This window comes from Poeciliopsis prolifica, unplaced genomic scaffold (genome assembly GCF_027474105.1).
Source record: "Poeciliopsis prolifica strain line A6 unplaced genomic scaffold, Auburn_PproV2 SCAFFOLD086, whole genome shotgun sequence".
Lineage (NCBI taxonomy): Eukaryota > Metazoa > Chordata > Actinopteri > Cyprinodontiformes > Poeciliidae > Poeciliopsis > Poeciliopsis prolifica.
Genome location: NW_026562461.1, coordinates 842,534 through 865,538, shown reverse-complemented (window position 1 = coordinate 865,538; position 23,005 = coordinate 842,534). Strand labels below are relative to the sequence as shown.

At 41.1% G+C, this 23,005-nt stretch overlaps 1 protein-coding gene across 1 annotated transcript; it reads left to right on the top strand.

Moving 5' to 3' along the window:
• Positions 1-396: 396 nt before the first annotated feature.
• On the top strand, positions 397-21,930 carry LOC129353200 (mucin-2-like). Its single transcript, XM_055022440.1, has 20 exons — positions 397-1,740; positions 5,122-10,901; positions 11,766-12,019; positions 12,426-12,597; positions 12,836-13,080; positions 13,237-13,420; positions 14,314-14,539; positions 14,996-15,168; positions 15,250-15,319; positions 16,236-16,357; positions 16,664-16,695; positions 16,781-16,949; positions 17,494-17,589; positions 18,063-18,103; positions 18,965-19,183; positions 19,309-19,410; positions 19,597-19,725; positions 20,613-20,652; positions 21,036-21,156; positions 21,599-21,930. Exons 1-20 carry the CDS (start codon positions 590-592, stop codon positions 21,798-21,800), a joined length of 9,528 nt encoding a protein of 3,175 aa, XP_054878415.1. The 5' UTR covers positions 397-589; the 3' UTR covers positions 21,801-21,930.
• Positions 21,931-23,005: the final 1,075 nt, after the last annotated feature.

Here is a 23,005-nt window from a genome sequence, read left to right as displayed (position 1 = left end):
GAAAGCCTGTTGAAGCAACCTCTGGTCAACTAACACTCTCCACCACTGCAATCGTTGAAACCACGACTTCAGTGCTAGAGGGAACAAGCAGAAGAAGTGAAACTACAACCGTATCATCAAAGCCATCTCTTCAGACAACCACTACTGAAGGACCTACACCATCCACCCAGAGAGCAACAACTGAATCTGTCGAAACTACGTTCTCAAAAACAACAACAGCAGTGAAGATTGGAACAACAAACCCCTCAAAGGTTGGCACAACAGGCCCAGTGACTGGCTCTGTTACAGAAGTTGTCGAATCCACAACTGGAGTACCAGGAATCATGTCAACAAGCCAAGAAACCACCCTTGTTACATCTAAGCCCTCTGCTGTTACCAAACCACAACACCTCCTAGAACCACTGGAGAAATTACGACAAAAGCTTCTGAAGCATCTACAACCAAAGGTTCCATAACAAATGTTGGTACAAGAAAGCCTGTTGAAACAACCTCTGGTCAATTAACACTCTCCACCACTGCAATTGTTGAAACCACGACTTCAGTGCTAGAGGGAACAAGCAGAGGAAGTGAAACTACAACCGTATCATCAATGCCATCTCTTCAGACAACCACTACTGAAGGACCTACACCATCCACCCAGAGAGCAATAACTGAATCTGTCGAAACTACGTTCTCAAAAACAACAACAGCAGTGAAGATTGGAACAACAAACCCCTCAAAGGTTGGCACAACAGGCCCAGTGACTGGCTACATAACAGAAGTTGTCGAATCCACAACTGGAGTACCAGGAATCATGTCAACAAGCAAAGAAGCAACCCTTGTTACATCTAAGCCATCTGTTGTTACCAAAACAACAACAACACCTCCTAGAACCACTGGAGAAATTACAACAAAAGCTTCTGAAGCATCTACAACCAAAGGTTCAATAACAAATGTTGGTACAAGAAAGCCTGTTGAAGCAACCTCTGTTCAACTAACACTCTCCACCACTGCAATTGTTGAAACCACGACTTCAGTGCTAGAGGGAACAAGCAGAAGAAGTGAAACTACAGCCGTATCATCAAAGCCATCTCTTCAGACAACCACTACTGAAGGACCTACTCCATCCACCCAGAGAGCAACAACTGAATCTGTCGAAACTACGTTCTCAAAAACAACAACAGCAGTGAAGATTGGTACAACAAACCCCTCAAAGGTTGGCACAACAGGCCCAGTGACTGGCTCCGTTACAGAAGTTGTCGAATCCACAACTGGAATACCAGGAATCATGTCAACAAGCCAAGAAACAACCCTTGTTACATCTAAGCCCTCTGCTGTTACCAAAACCACAACAACACCTCCTAGAACCACTGGAGAAATTACGACAAAAGCTTCTGAAGCATCTACAACCAAAGGTTCCATAACAAATGTTGGTACAAGAAAGCCTGTTGAAACAACCTCTGGTCAATTAACACTCTCCACCACTGCAATTGTTGAAACCACGACTTCAGTGCTAGAGGGAACAAGCAGAAGAAGTGAAACTACAACCGTATCATCAAAGCCATCTCTTCAGACAACCACTACTGAAAGACCTACACCATCCACCCAGAGAGCAACTGAATCTGTCGAAACTACGTTCTCAAAAACAACAACAGCAGTGAAGATTGGAACAACAAACCCCTCAAAGGTTGGCACAACAGGCCCAGTGACTGGCTCTGTTACAGAAGTTGTCGAATCCACAACTGGAGTACCAGGAATCATGTCAACAAGCCAAGAAACAACCCTTGTTACATCTAAGCCCTCTGCTGTTACCAAAACCACAACACCTCCTAGAACCACTGGAGAAATTACGACAAAAGCTTCTGAAGCATCTACAACCAAAGGTTCCATAACAAATGTTGGTACAAGAAAGCCTGTTGAAACAACCTCTGGTCAATTAACACTCTCCACCACTGCAATTTTGAAACCACGACTTCAGTGCTAGAGGGAACAAGCAGAGGAAGTGAAACTACAACCGTATCATCAATGCCATCTCTTCAGACAACCACTACTGAAGGACCTACACCATCCACCCAGAGAGCAAGAACTGAATCTGTCGAAACTACGTTCTCAAAAACAACAACAGCAGTGAAGATTGGAACAACAAACCCCTCAAAGGTTGGCACAACAGGCCCAGTGACTGGCTACATAACAGAAGTTGTCGAATCCACAACTGGAGTACCAGGAATCATGTCAACAAGCCAAGAAGCAACGCTTGTTACATCTAAGCCATCTGTTGTTACCAAAACCACAACAACACCTCCCAGAATCACTGGAGAAATTACAACAAAAGCTTCTGAAGCATCTACAACCAAAGGTTCAATAACAAATGTTGGTACAAGAAAGCCTGTTGAAGCAACCTCTGGTCAACTAACACTCTCCACCACTGCAATTGTTGAAACCACGACTTCAGTGCTAGAGGGAACAAGCAGAAGAAGTGAAACTACAGCCGTATCATCAAAGCCATCTCTTCAGACAACCACTACTGAAGGACCTACACCATCCACCCAGAGAGCAACAACTGAATCTGTCGAAACTACGTTCTCAAAAACAACAACAGCAGTGAAGATTGGTACAACAAACCCCTCAAAGGTTGGCACAACAGGCCCAGTGACTGGCTCTGTTACAGAAGTTGTCGAATCCACAACTGGAGTACCAGGAATCATGTCAACAAGCCAAGAAACAACCCTTGTTACATCTAAGCCATCTGTTGTTACCAAAACCACAACACCTCCCAGAACCACTGGAGAAATTACAACAAAAGCTTCTGAAGCATCTACAACCAAAGGTTACATAACAAATGTTGGTACAAGAAAGCCTGTTGAAGCAACCTCTGGTCAACTAACACTCTCCACCACCGCAATTGTTGAAACCACGACTTCAGTGCTAGAGGGAACAAGCAGAAGAAGTGAAACTACAGCCGTATCATCAAAGCCATCTCTTCAGACAACCACTACTGAAGGACCTACACCATCCACCCAGAGAGCAACAACTGAATCTGTCGAAACTACGTTCTCAAAAACAACAACAGCAGTGAAGATTGGTACAACAAACCCCTCAAAGGTTGGCACAACAGGCCCAGTGACTGGCTCCGTTACAGAAGTTGTCGAATCCACAACTGGAGTACCAGGAATCATGTCAACAAGCCAAGAAACAACCCTTGTTACATCTAAGCCATCTGTTGTTACCAAAACAACAACAACACCTCCCAGAACCACTGGAGAAATTACAACAAAAGCTTCTGAAGCATCTACAACCAAAGGTTTAATAACAAATGTTGGTACAAGAAAGCCTGTTGAAACAACCTCTGGTCAATTAACACTCTCCACCACTGCAATTGTTGAAACCACGACTTCAGTGCTAGAGGGAACAAGCAGAGGAAGTGAAACTACAACCGTATCATCAATGCCATCTCTTCAGACAACCACTACTGAAGGACCTACACCATCCACCCAGAGAGCAATAACTGAATCTGTCGAAACTACGTTCTCAAAAACAACAACAGCAGTGAAGATTGGAACAACAAACCCTCAAAGGTTGGCACAACAGGCCCAGTGACTGGCTACATAACAGAAGTTGTCGAATCCACAACTGGAGTACCAGGAATCATGTCAACAAGCAAAGAAGCAACCCTTGTTACATCTAAGCCATCTGTTGTTACCAAAACAACAACAACACCTCCTAGAACCACTGGAGAAATTACAACAAAAGCTTCTGAAGCATCTACAACCAAAGGTTCAATAACAAATGTTGGTACAAGAAAGCCTGTTGAAGCAACCTCTGTTCAACTAACACTCTCCACCACTGCAATTGTTGAAACCACGACTTCAGTGCTAGAGGGAACAAGCAGAAGAAGTGAAACTACGACCGTATCATCAAAGCCATCTCTTCAGACAACCACTACTGAAAGACCTACACCATCCACCCAGAGAGCAACAACTGAATCTGTCGAAACTACGTTCTCAAAAACAACAACAGCAGTGAAGATTGGAACAACAAACCCCTCAAAGGTTGGCACAACAGGCCCAGTGACTGGCTCTGTTACAGAAGTTGTCGAATCCACAACTGGAGTACCAGGAATCATGTCAACAAGCCAAGAAACAACCCTTGTTACATCTAAGCCCTCTGCTGTTACCAAAACCACAACACCTCCTAGAACCACTGGAGAAATTACGACAAAAGCTTCTGAAGCATCTACAACCAAAGGTTCCATAACAAATGTTGGTACAAGAAAGCCTGTTGAAACAACCTCTGGTCAATTAACACTCTCCACCACTGCAATTGTTGAAACCACGACTTCAGTGCTAGAGGGAACAAGCAGAGGAAGTGAAACTACAACCGTATCATCAATGCCATCTCTTCAGACAACCACTACTGAAGGACCTACACCATCCACCCAGAGAGCAAGAACTGAATCTGTCGAAACTACGTTCTCAAAAACAACAACAGCAGTGAAGATTGGAACAACAAACCCCTCAAAGGTTGGCACAACAGGCCCAGTGACTGGCTACATAACAGAAGTTGTCGAATCCACAACTGGAGTACCAGGAATCATGTCAACAAGCCAAGAAGCAACGCTTGTTACATCTAAGCCATCTGTTGTTACCAAAACCACAACAACACCTCCCAGAATCACTGGAGAAATTACAACAAAAGCTTCTGAAGCATCTACAACCAAAGGTTCAATAACAAATGTTGGTACAAGAAAGCCTGTTGAAGCAACCTCTGGTCAACTAACACTCTCCACCACTGCAATTGTTGAAACCACGACTTCAGTGCTAGAGGGAACAAGCAGAAGAAGTGAAACTACAGCCGTATCATCAAAGCCATCTCTTCAGACAACCACTACTGAAGGACCTACACCATCCACCCAGAGAGCAACAACTGAATCTGTCGAAACTACGTTCTCAAAAACAACAACAGCAGTGAAGATTGGTACAACAAACCCCTCAAAGGTTGGCACAACAGGCCCAGTGACTGGCTCCGTTACAGAAGTTGTCGAATCCACAACTGGAGTACCAGGAATCATGTCAACAAGCCAAGAAACAACCCTTGTTACATCTAAGCCATCTGTTGTTACCAAACCACAACAACACCTCCCAGAACCACTGGAGAAATTACAACAAAAGCTTCTGAAGCATCTACAACCAAAGGTTACATAACAAATGTTGGTACAAGAAAGCCTGTTGAAGCAACCTCTGGTCAACTAACACTCTCCACCACCGCAATTGTTGAAACCACGACTTCAGTGCTAGAGGGAACAAGCAGAAGAAGTGAAACTACAGCCGTATCATCAAAGCCATCTCTTCAGACAACCACTACTGAAGGACCTACACCATCCACCCAGAGAGCAACAACTGAATCTGTCGAAACTACGTTCTCAAAAACAACAACAGCAGTGAAGATTGGTACAACAAACCCCTCAAAGGTTGGCACAACAGGCCCAGTGACTGGCTCCGTTACAGAAGTTGTCGAATCCACAACTGGAGTACCAGGAATCATGTCAACAAGCCAAGAAACAACCCTTGTTACATCTAAGCCATCTGTTGTTACCAAAACAACAACAACACCTCCCAGAACCACTGGAGAAATTACAACAAAAGCTTCTGAAGCATCTACAACCAAAGGTTCAATAACAAATGTTGGTACAAGAAAGCCTGTTGAAACAACCTCTGGTCAATTAACACTCTCCACAACTGCAATTGTTGAAACCACGACTTCAGTGCTAGAGGGAACAAGCAGAGGAAGTGAAACTACAACCGTATCATCAATGCCATCTCTTCAGACAACCACTACTGAAGGACCTACACCATCCACCCAGAGAGCAATAACTGAATCTGTCGAAACTACGTTCTCAAAAACAACAACAGCAGTGAAGATTGGAACAACAAACCCCTCAAAGGTTGGCACAACAGGCCCAGTGACTGGCTACATAACAGAAGTTGTCGAATCCACAACTGGAGTACCAGGAATCATGTCAACAAGCAAAGAAGCAACCCTTGTTACATCTAAGCCATCTGTTGTTACCAAAACAACAACAACACCTCCTAGAACCACTGGAGAAATTACAACAAAAGCTTCTGAAGCATCTACAACCAAAGGTTCAATAACAAATGTTGGTACAAGAAAGCCTGTTGAAGCAACCTCTGTTCAACTAACACTCTCCACCACTGCAATTGTTGAAACCACGACTTCAGTGCTAGAGGGAACAAGCAGAAGAAGTGAAACTACAGCCGTATCATCAAAGCCATCTCTTCAGACAACCACTACTGAAGGACCTACTCCATCCACCCAGAGAGCAACAACTGAATCTGTCGAAACTACGTTCTCAAAAACAACAACAGCAGTGAAGATTGGTACAACAAACCCCTCAAAGGTTGGCACAACAGGCCCAGTGACTGGCTCCGTTACAGAAGTTGTCGAATCCACAACTGGAATACCAGGAATCATGTCAACAAGCCAAGAAACAACCCTTGTTACATCTAAGCCCTCTGCTGTTACCAAAACCACAACAACACCTCCTAGAACCACTGGAGAAATTACGACAAAAGCTTCTGAAGCATCTACAACCAAAGGTTCCATAACAAATGTTGGTACAAGAAAGCCTGTTGAAACAACCTCTGGTCAATTAACACTCTCCACCACTGCAATTGTTGAAACCACGACTTCAGTGCTAGAGGGAACAAGCAGAAGAAGTGAAACTACGACCGTATCATCAAAGCCATCTCTTCAGACAACCACTACTGAAAGACCTACACCATCCACCCAGAGAGCAACAACTGAATCTGTCGAAACTACGTTCTCAAAAACAACAACAGCAGTGAAGATTGGAACAACAAACCCCTCAAAGGTTGGCACAACAGGCCCAGTGACTGGCTCCGTTACAGAAGTTGTCGAATCCACAACTGGAGTACCAGGAATCATGTCAACAAGCCAAGAAACAACCCTTGTTACATCTAAGCCCTCTGCTGTTACCAAAACCACAACAACACCTCCTAGAACCACTGGAGAAATTACGACAAAAGCTTCTGAAGCATCTACAACCAAAGGTTCCATAACAAATGTTGGTACAAGAAAGCCTGTTGAAACAACCTCTGGTCAATTAACACTCTCCACCACTGCAATTGTTGAAACCACGACTTCAGTGCTAGAGGGAACAAGCAGAAGAAGTGAAACTACAACCGTATCATCAAAGCCATCTCTTCAGACAACCACTACTGAAGGACCTACACCATCCACCCAGAGAGCAACAACTGAATCTGTCGAAACTACGTTCTCAAAAACAACAACAGCAGTGAAGATTGGTACAACAAACCCCTCAAAGGTTGGCACAACAGGCCCAGTGACTGGCTCCGTTACAGAAGTTGTCGAATCCACAACTAGAGTACCAGGAATCATGTCAACAAGCAAAGAAACAACCCTTGTTACATCTAAGCCCTCTGTTGTTACCAAAACCACAACAACACCTCCTAGAACCACTGGAGAAATTACAACAAAAGCTTCTGAAGCATCTACAACCAAAGGTTCTATAACAAATGTTGGTACAAGAAAGCCTGTTGAAACAACCTCTGGTCAACTAACACTCTCCACCACCGCAATTGTTGAAACCACGACTTCAGTGCTAGAGGGAACAAGCAGAAGAAGTGAAACTACAGCCGTATCATCAAAGCCATCTCTTCAGACAACCACTACTGAAGGACCTACACCATCCACCCAGAGAGCAACAACTGAATCTGTTGAAACTACGTTCTCAAAAACAACAACAGCAGTGACGATTGGAACAACAAACCCCTCAAAGGTTGGCACAACAGGCCCAGTGACTGGCTCTGTTACAGAAGTTGTCAAATCCACAACTGGAGTACCAGGAATCATGTCAACAAGCCAAGAAACAACCCTTGTTACATCTAAGCCCTCTGCTGTTACCAAAACCACAACAACGCCTCCCAGAACCACTGGAGAAATTACGACAAAAGCTTCTGGAGCATCTACAACCAAAGGTTCCATAACAAATGTTGGTACAAGAAAGCCTGTTGAAGCAACCTCTGGTCAATTAACACTCTCCACCACTGCAATTGTTGAAACCACAACTTCAGTGCTAGAGGGAACAAGCAGAGGAAGTGAAACTACAACCGTATCATCAATGCCATCTCTTCAGACAACCACTACTGAAGGACCTACACCATCCACCCAGAGAGCAACAACTGAATCTGTCGAAACTACGTTCTCAAAAACAACAACAGCAGTGAAGATTGGAACAACAAACCCCTCAAAGGTTGGCACAACAGGCCCAGTGACTGGCTACATAACAGAAGTTGTCGAATCCACAACTGGAGTACCAGGAATCCTGTCAACAAGCCAAGAAGCAACCCTTGTTACATCTAAGCCCTCTGCTGTTACCAAAACCACAACAACACCTCCCAGAACCACTGGAGAAATTACAACAAAAGCTTCTGAAGCATCTACAACCAAAGGTTCAATAACAAATGTTGGTACAAGAAAGCCTGTTGAAGCAACCTCTGGTCAACTAAAACTCTCCACCACTGCAATTGTTGGAACCACGACTTCAGTGCTAGAGGGAACAAGCAGAGGAAGTGAAACTACAACCGTATCATCAAAGCCATCTCTTCAGACAACCACTACTGAAGGACCTACACCATCCACCCAGAGAGCAACAACTGAATCTGTTGAAACTACGTTCTCAAAAACAACAACAGCAGTGAAGATTGGAACAACAAACCCCTCAAAGGTTGGCACAACAGGCCCAGTGACTGGCTCCGTTACAGAAGTTGTCGAATCCACAACTAGAGTACCAGGAATCATGTCAACAAGCAAAGAAACAACCCTTGTTACATCTAAGCCCTCTGTTGTTACCAAAACCACAACAACACCTCCTAGAACCACTGGAGAAATTACAACAAAAGCTTCTGAAGCATCTACAACCAAAGGTTCAATAACAAATGTTGGTACAAGAAAGCCTGTTGAAGCAACCTCTGGTCAACAAACACTCTCCACCACTGCAATTGTTGAAACCACGACTTCAGTGCTAGAGGGAACAAGCAGAAGAAGTGAAACTACAACCGTATCATCAAAGCCATCTCTTCAGACAACCACTACTGAAGGACCTACACCATCCACCCAGAGAGCAACAACTGAATCTGTCGAAACTACGTTCTCAAAAACAACAACAGCAGTGAAGATTGGAACAACAAACCCCTCAAAGGTTGGCACAACAGGCCCAGTGACTGGCTACATAACAGAAGTTGTCGAATCCACAACTGGAGTACCAGGAATCCTGTCAACAAGCCAAGAAGCAACCCTTGTTACATCTAAGCCCTCTGCTGTTACCAAAACCACAACAACACCTCCCAGAACCACTGGAGAAATTACAACAAAAGCTTCTGAAGCATCTACAACCAAAGGTTCAATAACAAATGTTGGTACAAGAAAGCCTGTTGAAGCAACCTCTGGTCAACTAAAACTCTCCACCACTGCAATTGTTGGAACCACGACTTCAGTGCTAGAGGGAACAAGCAGAAGAAGTGAAACTACAACCGTATCATCAAAGCCATCTCTTCAGACAACCACTACTGAAGGACCTACACCATCCACCCAGAGAGCAACAACTGAATCTGTTGAAACTACGTTCTCAAAAACAACAACAGCAGTGAAGATTGGAACAACAAACCCCTCAAAGGTTGGCACAACAGGCCCAGTGACTGGCTACATAACAGAAGTTGTCGAATCCACAACTGGAGTACCAGGAATCCTGTCAACAAGCCAAGAAGCAACCCTTGTTACATCTAAGCCCTCTGTTGTTACCAAAACCACAACAACACCTCCTAGAACCACTGGAGAAATTACAACAAAAGCTTCTGAAGCATCTACAACCAAAGGTTCTATAACAAATGTTGGTACAAGAAAGCCTGTTGAAACAACCTCTGGTCAACTAACACTCTCCACCACTGCAATTGTTGAAACCACGACTTCAGTGCTAGAGGGAACAAGCAGAAGAAGTGAAACTACAACCGTATCATCAAAGCCATCTCTTCAGACAACCACTACTGAAGGACCTACACCATCCACCCAGAGAGCAACAACTGAATCTGTCGAAACTACGTTCTCAAAAACAACAACAGCAGTGAAGATTGGAACAACAAACCCCTCAAAGGTTGGCACAACAGGCCCAGTGACTGGCTACATAACAGAAGTTGTCGAATCCACAACTGGAGTACCAGGAATCATGTCAACAAGCCAAGAAACAACCCTTGTTACATCTAAGCCATCTGTTGTTACCAAAACCACAACAACACCTCCTAGAACCACTGGAGAAATTACGACAAAAGCTTCTGAAGCATCTACAACCAAAGGTTCCATAACAAATGTTGGTACAAGAAAGCCTGTTGAAACAACCTCTGGTCAACTAACACTCTCCACCACTGCAATTGTTGAAACCACGACTTCAGTGCTAGAAACCACAACACCTCCCAGAACTACCGGAGCAATTTCAAGTATATCATTTTTTCCTTCAATATCAACACAGGAATCTCCCCTTCATACAACAAGGGTCACAATTCAGACTGATTCTACAAGAATATCCCCCTTTGTTACAAACTCTGAAACAACCTTTGCTGTTGTGACCGGACAGTTGCACACATCAAGCATACTTACAAACCCATCCATAAAACACACAACGACCTTAACCTCTGAAAGCCCATTAAGCGCTACAACTGTCATTGCACCAATTACACAGACACTCCCAGGAAGCACAACAGTTTATCCACCTCCAACAACAAAGCAGACAACCGGAGCAACTTTTCCTTCATCTTCACAATTTGTCACAGCTTCTTGTGTATGTAATGTCAACGGAAAATCTCATCATCCGGGTATGTTCTTTTATATCTTATTGTTTATTTTTCATTATTTTTATAGTATTTTCAACATTAAGTATTTTCAGATATGTCTTATTAATGTAATAAATATGAATAATCTTTTATACATTCACAGTTTCAGACATGAAATTACAAATCCCTGATAAAAATCACAAAATTTCATATATAATACAAGCAGACATACACTACTGGAAGACAGATTATATTACATTCTATATAAGTTCTACTCAAGAATGTAAACAAACCGTTGAGGCTTAGTTTTGTTCCGTTTTCAAAATACATCTGATGTGTACATGTGTAGCCATCATTTGTTGTTTTATTTGCTACATAAACGGTTGGGTCTCCAGTGACTTATTCATTACAGAATTTAAAACAAACTTGTCAGATTTATCACAGTATTGTTTTTCAAATTAAGGACTGATTAACTGTAGATTATCCTCCCATCTTGTTGTAGTTTTGTAGGAAATCTCATTTACATATGACTTTTGAGGACTTCATTTGAAGTCAAAACAGCTTTAAAAGAAATTACATTATGTGGTTGATTATTACAGGAATAGAGAGTACAGATATCTTCTCTATATCTGTATAGAAGAGACATAGATATGAAGAAAACCTCATGATACTATGTACATCTTTTAGATTGATAGGACTATTTTTGTTTAAAATTAGCAATGCAATTTTTAAATTCTGTGAGTACTCCAGCTAAATCTTTAAAGGATGGAATATTTATCTTAATATAATAAATCTTCAGTATTCACATTTTTGATCCTAATTTCATTACAACCCTTGCATTTAAAATGTAATGAATGCATTTTTAATTTTGTTCTAAACTCTTGCTCTATAATCTTTTATTCACAGGAGACTTGTTATACAGTGTCACTGATGGCCTTGGGTGGTGTTACAGTGCATATTGCAATGCATCTTGTAAAGTTGAAACACAATCCAGCCCATGTCCAAACACATCAATATCTAGCACTACTGCACATTCTTCTACTTCATTACTGAACTCAACAACAAAGGCCCCAATTTCAAGCTCTGAACCCCTGACCACAGTAACAACATTAGCATCTACAGCTACTCTAGAGTGCTCTGATGTGTATCCACCAAGACAGGTGAGGCATTAATATGTCGTCAGCTATTCATCAGTTCATCAATATCTGGTTGCTAGATTTTTTTGGAACAGTCAGAACTTACAGAGCAAAGATACCCAGATCCTGATCAACTGAGGGAATATTTGAATGCACAAATAGTTTGTGCATCAAAAGATATAGTTTATCCTATAAATGCAAAACAAATTGACTACTCTTTAAAAATGTTAACTTTTCACTGTTGATGAGAACTTATTACTAGCTAAAACTAATCCAGTAAGCTTTCTTTACTCTTTAATATTGCTTTTTGTAATTATTTGTCAATATATATACTGTACATTTAAATTCTGGAGTTTGCAAGAACAATGGCCTTCAATGATAAATGATAGCTCACTGCTGTATTTGATTTTTTGATTTTTTTTCCCATTAGAATGGAGAGTCCTGGAATACTAGTAATTGCACCACAGCTACTTGCATTGAAGGCAAGGTAACGGTCACAGCTACAGTCTGTCCAAATGTAACCCTCCCCATCTGTACCAATGGGAGGAAGCCTGTCAAGATCTATGAACAAAATGGATGTTGCTTCCACTATGAATGTGAATGTAAGTTTAAGATTGAATCGTTCTGTAATAATTTGTTTGCTTGCAAGAAACTATGTGGTCCTTTATATCTTTGCATTTAGTGTTCCGTTTGAACCAGATGACATACCTTTAAGCCTTATATTAGCATTTCATATATTCTTATTAGTTCGTAACATTTCTCAAAAATACGATCATATTGGTAGCACTTGCTAACGTCATGTTTTTTAATTCTTGAAATTTTCTTGTTCTCTTCCTGAAGGTGTATGTAATGTCTGGAGTGGATCCAACTACATGACATTTGATGGACAAATGTATAATTTCCAACAGGATTGCTCTTATTACTTAGTTAAGGAGATTATTTCAAAATATAACTTAACGATTACTAGAAGCAATAACTGTGATCCTTCAGACAGCACATTCTGCCCTCTGGCTCTAAGTGTCACATATCAATCAGTAAAGGCAGTTTTGACTCAAGTGAAAACTTCAGGAACACCAACCAATGCGGTAAGCAGCAGTCTAACTGGAATAATTTCAGCTTGTGATATTTTTTGTATAGATAAGACTTAATAAATATTCTGCATGATATGATGTAATTGACAGTTGTTTTGACTTCACAACCTTCCTTAACTTGATATTTTTGTTGTTCTTGGGGTCCTGTAGGTGTATGTGAATCAGAAACGTGTCTATCCAGCATATAGCAATTCTGTCATACTACTTTATGGCACAGATATGGAGATCACAGCAGTGATACAGGATATCAACACAAAAATACTTTATAGGGGCTCCTCCTTCAGTATTGACCTTCCTTATTCTCTGTTTGGGGGAAACACTGAGGGACAATGTGGTGAGTTATCAAAGAGTTTGCTATCAGTCTTGTTTCATATGTCTAAATAATCATCTATAAACATAAGAAAATGAATGAGATGGAAAAATTATCTCACTTGGAAAGTTAGGGGTGCTTTTATATTTACAGTATTTTAGGATGACAGGACCTAAAAATGATCCAAAGGTCAGTGAATGTAGCAAGACCCAAATCAGACATGACTTCATTTTGATTCCAACTCAAATCACGTCGGTAGAAAAGTTTTAAACAGCCTTTATTTAAGGTTTTTATGGATGCTAGGTAGATGTCTATATTCTTTCACATTAATCACATTGGAGGCATTAGATGCCAGCCTTCAAATGTTGGTGCACACACTAACACACAGATAAACACATGAGGTTCTACTGACCTGTGACCGTTCTATTATATCTGAGATTACTGAGCATGATTTCTCTTGGTTTCTTGCGCCATGGAAATGTGCATCAAATGTTGAGCACAAACAAAGCAGAAGCCAACTCCTGAACTTTAGCTGCTCTGCCTGAAATTGCTTTGTTCTGTGTAAAATAGACACTTCCTGCCTCTTTCTTTTCTGTACATTTTCTGTTTTAGAATGAATATTTACCGGTTAGATGATCTTTATTTACTTAGAGGTTTAAGAATATTTCACACTAACAACTGTTCAATTTTACTGTAGATATTGAAATGGATTTAAGGGATATTTTTCTTCTACAATGACAAATAAAAGGAAACACATTTGTTCCATATGTTAAGGATGGAATATTTTTGCCTTTCCACAGGATGAAAGAAACAAGTCACCATGTTGTCTGAACTGCTTGTGAATTTCCAGAGAATATCCAGATAATGACTTCTTTGAGTTTTCTAGCTCTGCCGCTAACTTCTTCCTCTGTTGGTAGGTACCTGCGACAACTCACAGGCCAATGACTGCCGTTCTCCAAATGGCCAGATAGAAAGCTGCTCAGAATCTGCAGGACTCTGGAATCTCCCCGGGATCAGCTGTGTCTCCCCAAGCCTCCCTCCTGTTACTGCAACAGCACAACCGCTAACGTCTTCATCACAGCACCCAAATGCAACAACACAACCAACCTGCAAACCTGCCATCTGTGAGCTACTTATGAGCAGGTCAGAAAAAACTCAAAACACAACTTGAGATTAATTCCAGTCATTTTTTCTGCATCTCTCAGCTTCATATGAATGGCACTAAGTCTTCACAGACAGGAAGAGGGGAGCCGTTTTGATTCTTTCATGCATGTTTGAGAAATCACCTAAAATGATAAACATGTTAAAATTACAAAGTCTAATTTATTTATACGTTTGATACGAACAATGTTTTTATAATAACTGAAGGTAGAATAGTTACTTAATTATGTTATAAAATGGAACTTTGTGCCTGGAAAATACATAATGCTGCCTCTTTCAAGGTCATGCAACACTTGCTCTAAGACTGGGATTAAACTGAGCTGGCAGTTTTTTTCTTATTCTGTCTTTGCACATATTGAATTGAAGTTTTTTGAATTTGTGTCTGCAACTTTTTTAGCTATTTTCTCCTGTTCTAATATGCAACTATGGTCTTTGTAGTTTATTCACCCCGTGCCACTCATTCATATCCCCTGCCCCATTTGTGAGTTCTTGCATCTATGAAATCTGTAATGGTGGTAACGACACGTGCTCCAGCCTGGAGGCATATGCTGCTCAGTGTTCCAATGCAGGAGTCTGTATTGACTGGAGGAGTGACACCAACGGACTGTGCGGTGAGACATTTAGTCATTGCCACATATCTCATCTTTTGGAGATCTGAAATACATTGAAATTAACATGATTATATGTTATAGAGCACAGATGTCCAAACAACAAAGTGTACATGGCCTGTGGCCCCTCAGTAGAGCCCACATGCAATGACAGGTACAGTAAACATTTTCTCAGTCTGCTGCATTTGTATTATTTGTTGCAAGTTGCTTATTGTTCTTTGTAGATGGTAAAATTCAGAGATAAATAAACTTACTTGTTGCACAACAGCTACAAACATCAGTATGTCCAATACAGGATTTTATTCTGCATCAGAAAGTAGTGCATAACTGTGAAGTGAAAGAAAATGCCAAAGTCTTGCTTTTATTTCTCAATCGAATTTAAGTTTGGACTTTGACTGGACCATCCCAAAACTTGACCATGCTTTGGTCTAATCATTTAGCAATGCCTCTTTTCAATCAATGATAAATTGAACAGAGCTTTCTGAGATGCTTTACAACAGAGGCTTCCAAACTGTTTGTCACATAGACCAAAATCGTTGTACTCGCAAGCCAAAAAAGAACTAAGCTAAAGAGTTTTTTTATTTCTTTGTAGGAAGGTGATGTTATTCTCTACAGATCCAAAACTTCAAAACATGTTTGCTTTTTAAAAAGAAAGGCATTGAATTTCCAATTTATTTTACCTCAATTTAATGTATTGATTCTCTTATTTAAAAACAGGACTTGAGTCCCTTTCTTTCAAATCACTTGCTCCATTTAGTTTAATAAATTAGATAAGAGCTGATTTAGGTGCAGCAAAGTTTCCTGTTTTGGATAAAGTATGTCCACAAATGTGGTTCTACTTATAAATGTTTGATTATAAAAATACTAACACTGTGTTGTACTTAACATTTTCTATTGTAAGAAAATTTTGTCTGTGAATATTTTCTTACAAAATGTGAAAAAGCTCGTAGGGTGTGTAGGGTGAAGATTAAGTAGCAGGCTAACCTTCACTCTACCCCCAGATCATTTATTAAAAATGAAAACTGTAATCAGATCTCGGCAGTAATCCACCTTTCCATTAATCCTATCAGATACAACAGGAAGTTTCAGGCAGATGTGACATCATCTGCCAACTCTAGCCAGGAAGGCTGCTTCTGTCCTCAGGGCACCACGTTGTTCAACACAATCTATGACACTTGTGTCGCCTCCTGTGGTAAGATGACTGAGAAAAAAAGCTTGGAGTGAGTCTTCAGAGAATTTTAGGTTCAGTCTGACGGATCCATTTTTATCACCTGTTCCTCATAAAGTTCAGGAAATTACACATAAAATAACAGCTTTTAAAACACTTGTGTTTATGACTTTCTGCCTTATGATGTTCAGTCAGATACATTCACCAGATATTTTACTGGACTCTTCAGTAAAATAAGAGTGTGGTGCCCTGCCCTCACACTCAATAAAGCAGCAAATTATTTGTTAATCATAAATACTCTCTGCTCCTCTTCCTGTGCTTTGATTGCAGACTGTGTTGGACCAGATGGAAAACCCAAACAGGTGAAAACTGTGCGCAGCACATTTCTACATGTACTTTGTTAGATCATAACCTGCGGGTCTAAACTCTCTCATGTGTCCCCACTAGCCAGGGGAAACATGGACCAGTGAATGCAGCAGCTGTGAGTGTGACCAGGACTCCATGAGTGTCCGCTGTGAGCCGGTGACCTGTCCTGAGGTCCAGAAGCCCAACTGCAGTGAGCCCGGCCAGCAGCTGACCAACACGACCCAAGGCTGCTGCACAACACAGACCTGTGGTCAGTTATGTTATATGATGTCCTGTAAACACAGCACTCCTAGCTGAACCTGGTAACCAATAAATAAGGTTGTAAGCTTAAACTTCTATTAACTTCTATTACATTTTGAATAGTTAACTTCAAAATCATTCAAGATTTAGGTTCAATTTAATCATTTTGGTTTTACTGATAAGTTTTTTTCTGACTGGATGTGATATTAATATTTTGCCAGAGGCGTCTGTGAAGACATGAGGATGATATGAAGACCTGACTCATGTCTGTCCTCTTATCAGGAGTTTAAAATGCTAAATAACCTAATCGCTTTTAACTGTGTATCTGTTGTGACCTCAATGATAAACTCTGATAATGATGCAGATATTTTTTTATGTTTTTGAGTTTGGTGCTGCTGTGATCAGCTGATTGGTTGTCATTGTGACAACCAATCAGACTTCCTGGACACAAGGTCCAGCAATAACTTCAGAACTCCTGCTTTGATTCTTGTTGTTTGTGATGAGAAAGTTTAATTCAGTTTTACAGCAGCATGTGTTGCCATTGCCTCCAACAGAATGCAACCTGAACCTGTGTGCTGGTCCGGTGGCCTGTCCTCTGGGCTTCCAGCTTCACGTGTCCAACAGGAGCTGCTGCCCGTCCTATGAGTGTGGTGAGTGACTCCAGGCTGGACCAGTTACTGCATCAGTTCTGGATGCCAGGAGAGGATTTACCTCCTGAGTTAAAACACAACCAAAAGGTCCAACATGATGAAAGACTTGACGAAGCAGGCAGCCCCGTTCTCCATACAGTCTGACTACCTCCTGCTTTTCATGATTCCCTTATTAATGACAGTGAAATCTGCAGTGTATCTTCTATGTATTCAATGTTTGATTTAAATCATTTTACAACCTGCTAACGATCTGATTCTTCACATGTTAAACCACAGAACTGATGCAACTAATTTATGTTGAGGAAAGTAATAAAACAGCTCAGGCTTTTCACAAACTCTAGATGAAATACTATCAATGAGTGAATTCATGTCATTTTTCAAAGTACAGATTTCTGTTCACTTGGAATAGCGCTGGATCATTTATTTTACATAATAATATTAAAACTCAACTTGTCTCTTTTCTGTCTCCGTAGTTCCTAAAGGTGTGTGTGTCTATAACATGACTGAGTTCAAGGTGAGGAAACTAATATGATTGACTGATTATGTCAGACTGTTCAGTTTGCTATCAAATCATTTATTTTCCCTATTCAAAACGGACACATCCTGTTCTGTTCTGTTCTGTTCTGTTCTGTTCTGTTCCTTACCATAATAAGCCTTTTCCTTTCTTTCATCTTTACCACAAAAGAGTGATGTACGGTGTTTCAATCATGCCCACATCCACTCCTGCTGGCCTTTTTGGTTAGTTCATTTAGGATCCACTTTGAGCCTTAGCAATGCTGGCGCTCTTCTTACCATGGTCCAACATCACTTCGTCAAATCACTAAAACAATTAATAGGAATTAAATACAATAAACACAAAAGGAAAGAGACGGAAGACAAAAAAGCTGCCTCACTTCTCAGCCTGGTGACAAGGTCACAACTAAAACGTTTTAGTCTGAACTTTCAATTGAGATGATTTGGATCCTAATGTTGTTTTAAGTCAATGATTCTTGAAAATAGATAAAATAGTTTCTAGATTTTTTTCACTTAAATCCAGAAAAATACCTTATAATTAGCTAAAAAATCAGCCAGTGAAACTATTTATCTATATTCAAACATTATTGACAGTTGTCCTCCCTTTTTACCAAGTAACTTGGTAAAAAGTTACTTCTAAGTTATTTGTGTCTTATTTCATGTGTATTGCATATTTGCTCTAGAGACTAGATGGAAACACTTTGTAAAATGTTATGCGTTTGCTGTCGCATCCAGTATCTTATTACATTTTTTGGATTTTACCTCAGCCTGTTTGAGCTCAGTCACTAGATGCAAATATCTGGAAGAGCTTCTTTAGAGTTTAACGCCTGAGGAAAGTAACTAAAGCTGTGTGGCTTTATAGCCTGGCGCCAAGATACCGACACCTCAGACAGTAACAGAAGCTCCACTGGAGGAGGCGTCAGGCACCGCAGCACCATCCCGGGCAGGAGAAGATGGACGGGAGGACTCTTTCATTCCTGCAGCCTGCCAGGAGTGTTACTGCGGCCGCGACACACACCAAACCACCAAACTCAACGTCATCACATGCAGACCTGTTGTCTGCCACACTAACTGCTCTGAAGTAAGAGAATTCACCGAACATCACTCAGGATGCTGCTGCATGCATTATTACTGTGGAGATATTCATTCTGTCTGTCTGTCTGTCTGTCTGTCTGTCTGTCTGTCTGTCTGTCTGTCTGTCTGCAGGGGTTTGAGTATCAGTCTGCAGCAGGTCAGTGTTGTGGTTCATGTGTACAGAAAAGCTGCATTCTCACCACTTCTGGGAACAACACAGTCCAGATCATTGAGGTCAGTCAACATTCTGTTTATGTGTTGTAAAAATAAGAATTGACATATTAATCAGAGCAGTATGAAGCTATGTAGCCTTTAGCAGTATGGAGCAGATCTTCCATTCCTGACCTTATTCTACATGCTGTGTGTTTTAAACATGTTCAGCCTGATGCCTTTAGCAGACTGCTCTTCATTTCTGCTCAGGTCAACAACACCTTTGTCCCACCTGGTGATAAGTGTGTGCAATACACATGTGAGGAGATTAACAGACAGATTGTGATGAAGGAAACAAGGACCAGTTGTCCTCCCTTCAACCCGCTGGACTGTGAACCTGTGAGTTCCTCAAATGTAGACAAGCTCTCATGTTCGATCTCATTTGCAGCTACGGTAAGATGGTGGCAAAGGACGAAAAAGACAAAAAACTTATTCGACAAAAAAAAAAATCTTGGACTAATGGATTCTTTGCTGTAGACACAAAAAGACACACAGCAGCTCACACTATGTGTGTATGCTGTATTTATTTAAATGACTTTAAGTTAGCAGTTAGCATTGCTTTGGGGTGAAGCCATTAAGGTTTGTGTGAGAGAATAATCACATTTCCTTCATACTTCAATATTTGTAGTCAGTGATCCCAGAAAACGAAACAGTCATTTTACAGAGATTCGTTGTACATAAAGTATTTCAAGCAGATATTTTAAGCACAAATGTCAGGCTTCTCTGGCATGAATTACTGCTTCAATGCAGCGTGTCATGGAGGCCATCAACCTGTAGCACTGTGCAGCTAATGGAGGCCCAGCATGTTCTAGCAAACTGAGGAAGATGATAAACCAGCAAAACCTTTCATAACTGACCCAAACTGACCGGCTCATTGGCGGAGTTAAACTTCCAGAACCGTCCAATCACTTTATGGTAATACTGCAGATCTCACACTACAATCCCTAGGTCAGATATTTTAACATAAATCAACTCAGTGGGTTGCACAATAGTGAAGTGGAAGTGAAGGAATTTTAATGTGTAAAATGGAAAAGTAAAATAAAAAGTTCTGCATGCATGTTCAACTTCTTTTACTCTTGAGCCTCTAAAACCCGAATCATGGAAACACCACAAAGCACGGTGATGGCTGTATTATGCAGTGTTTTTCAAGAGACTGTGAACTAGCTGAACTCCACACAGCTTCCATAAAGCTCTGCTGCTCTCTGCTAACTCGCCTTGTCCTGCAGGGAACTGAGACGACCGATGCCTCTGGCTGCTGCACAACATGTAAGTTTCCACATCCTGCATGGAGGCATGAGCTGCAGCACAAAACACACACACACACACACACACACACACCACACACACACACACACACACACCACACACACACACACACACACACACACACACACACACCCACAGCACACACACACACACCACACACACACACACACACAGCACACACACACACACACCACACACACAGCACACACACACACACACACACACACACACACACCACACACACACACAGCACACACACACACACACACACACACACACACACACACACACACACACACACACACACACACACACACACACACACACAGTACACACACACAGCACACAACACACAGTGTGTGACGAGCTGTGGTGTGTTCCAGGTCGGCTCCAGAGTGTCTGCCAGGTGGAGAGTCAGCAGATCATAGTTGAGGTGAACCACTGTGTCAGTGCTGTGCCCGTCAATGTTACATCATGTGTGGGACACTGCAGGAGCTCATCTATGTAAGAATGTTTGCCGATATTTCTGGAGTTCCTAGTCTTACACTGATTCATAGAACATGTTTGGCTTAAAAACAGATAAATATTTTATAAACACTTTAAGGTTAAATGAGAAGAACTGCAGTTAGTTTTGACTCCATTTTATGAATGGAAGGATTTTATGTTGCATCTTGTAGAACGTGGATAAGCAAACTTAACTGCTGAGTTTGCATTTTATTTGCACGTCTAAATGAATTTGTCATTTGTCAGCAAACTGAAATATTCTGTAAGAACCCCTATGGTGTCAAAATGTGTGAAAAATCTTTGTACTGAACATCTATTTGTATTCAAACACTAAATTTAGTCTAAAGAATAAGTTTGGGGAAGAGGAGCTGTCTTAAATGGAGAACAGGTAGAAACCATGCAGTTAGAGGCTGACGCTGTCATTGTCTGTGGATTTCTGCAGGTATTCAGCTGCAGCAAACTCCATGATGCACCAGTGTGAGTGTTGCCATGAGGCCACAACCAGCATGAAGCAGGTGGAGCTGACCTGCGCTGACGGCTCAACGCTGCAGCACAGCTACAGCCAGGTGGAAAGCTGCCGCTGCAGGACGGAGACATGTGCAGCGGGCGCCACAACCAGAGCCCAGCGCCGCAGGAGGCGCTGACCTGCTCCTCACTCACACCAGGGAACAACTTTTTCACACTTTATAGCACAATAAGCTCTTCTACAGAGTCTGTTAGAATTAAACTGTCTGTATTTCTCACTGATAAGAAATAAAGTATGTCTGCAAATGATGTTTTGTATGCAGAACCTTTGTGACACATGGGGAACCTCACTGAATGAAAACAGTGAAGGTTGGGGGGTATAGCTACAGGTTGATGTATCTGAACAATCTAAATAATTGTGTGAACCAGAAATTCAGCACATTGATTTATGCAGTTATAATGAAACACATAGATTTTTAAAATAGTTTTATTAAAGTGAGAAGCTGTTACTGTAGGCAGATGACTTCATATAATCACAATGATTGTAAATAGAATCAGATGTTTTCCTTATTAGCAGCAGCTTGTTGCATCAGCTGTTCTTCCTTACATAAAAAAGACAGATTACATTTACACAAATCATATTGCAGATGAAACATCAAAACATTTTACATCATAGACTGGTCTCTGTATACTGGTCTTATACAGACCAGTATAAGACAGGGAGATACTTTAGATATATTTTACATAATAAAAATATATAGCTTTTCCTGCGACAGACTGGCAACCTGTCCAGGTGAGCCCGCCTCTCGCCAAATGCAGCTGGAGATAGACACCAGCAACTCCTGACCCCACTAGGGACAAGAGTGAACAGATAATGGATGGAAAAATATATAGCTTCATTTAAAGTGTAGTTTCCTTTTTCTAATACACTAAGATACCCATAGAAATCAGATGCAACTACATTCAGAAATGCACAACTGCACATAGACATTGAAATGATAAATTATCATTTCAATGTCTAATAAATTTCCAGTTCCTTCTTCAACCTGTAAGCAGTGATTTGTTTCATGTTTTGTTTAGACCACTCTTTCGTTTTGGCAGAGTGAAACAGTCCCACCATGTTGAGGAATCAGGTGTATATTTGCTAAAAGTTAGGTATAGGTAAAACATAAATTGTATATGTGGTGTATATATTGTACTGTAATAACATTATTTAGAAAATGCAATTTAATGAAGCCAAGGAACCAAACATGCAGGGTCTGGATGGTGGGATGGAGCTGGAGTACAGAGTCCAGCTGGGATTCAAACCCAGAACCTTCCACTGGATTCTACCAACACATCACCGACCAGCCAGTCACATTCAGCTAATTATAAAACAACTAGT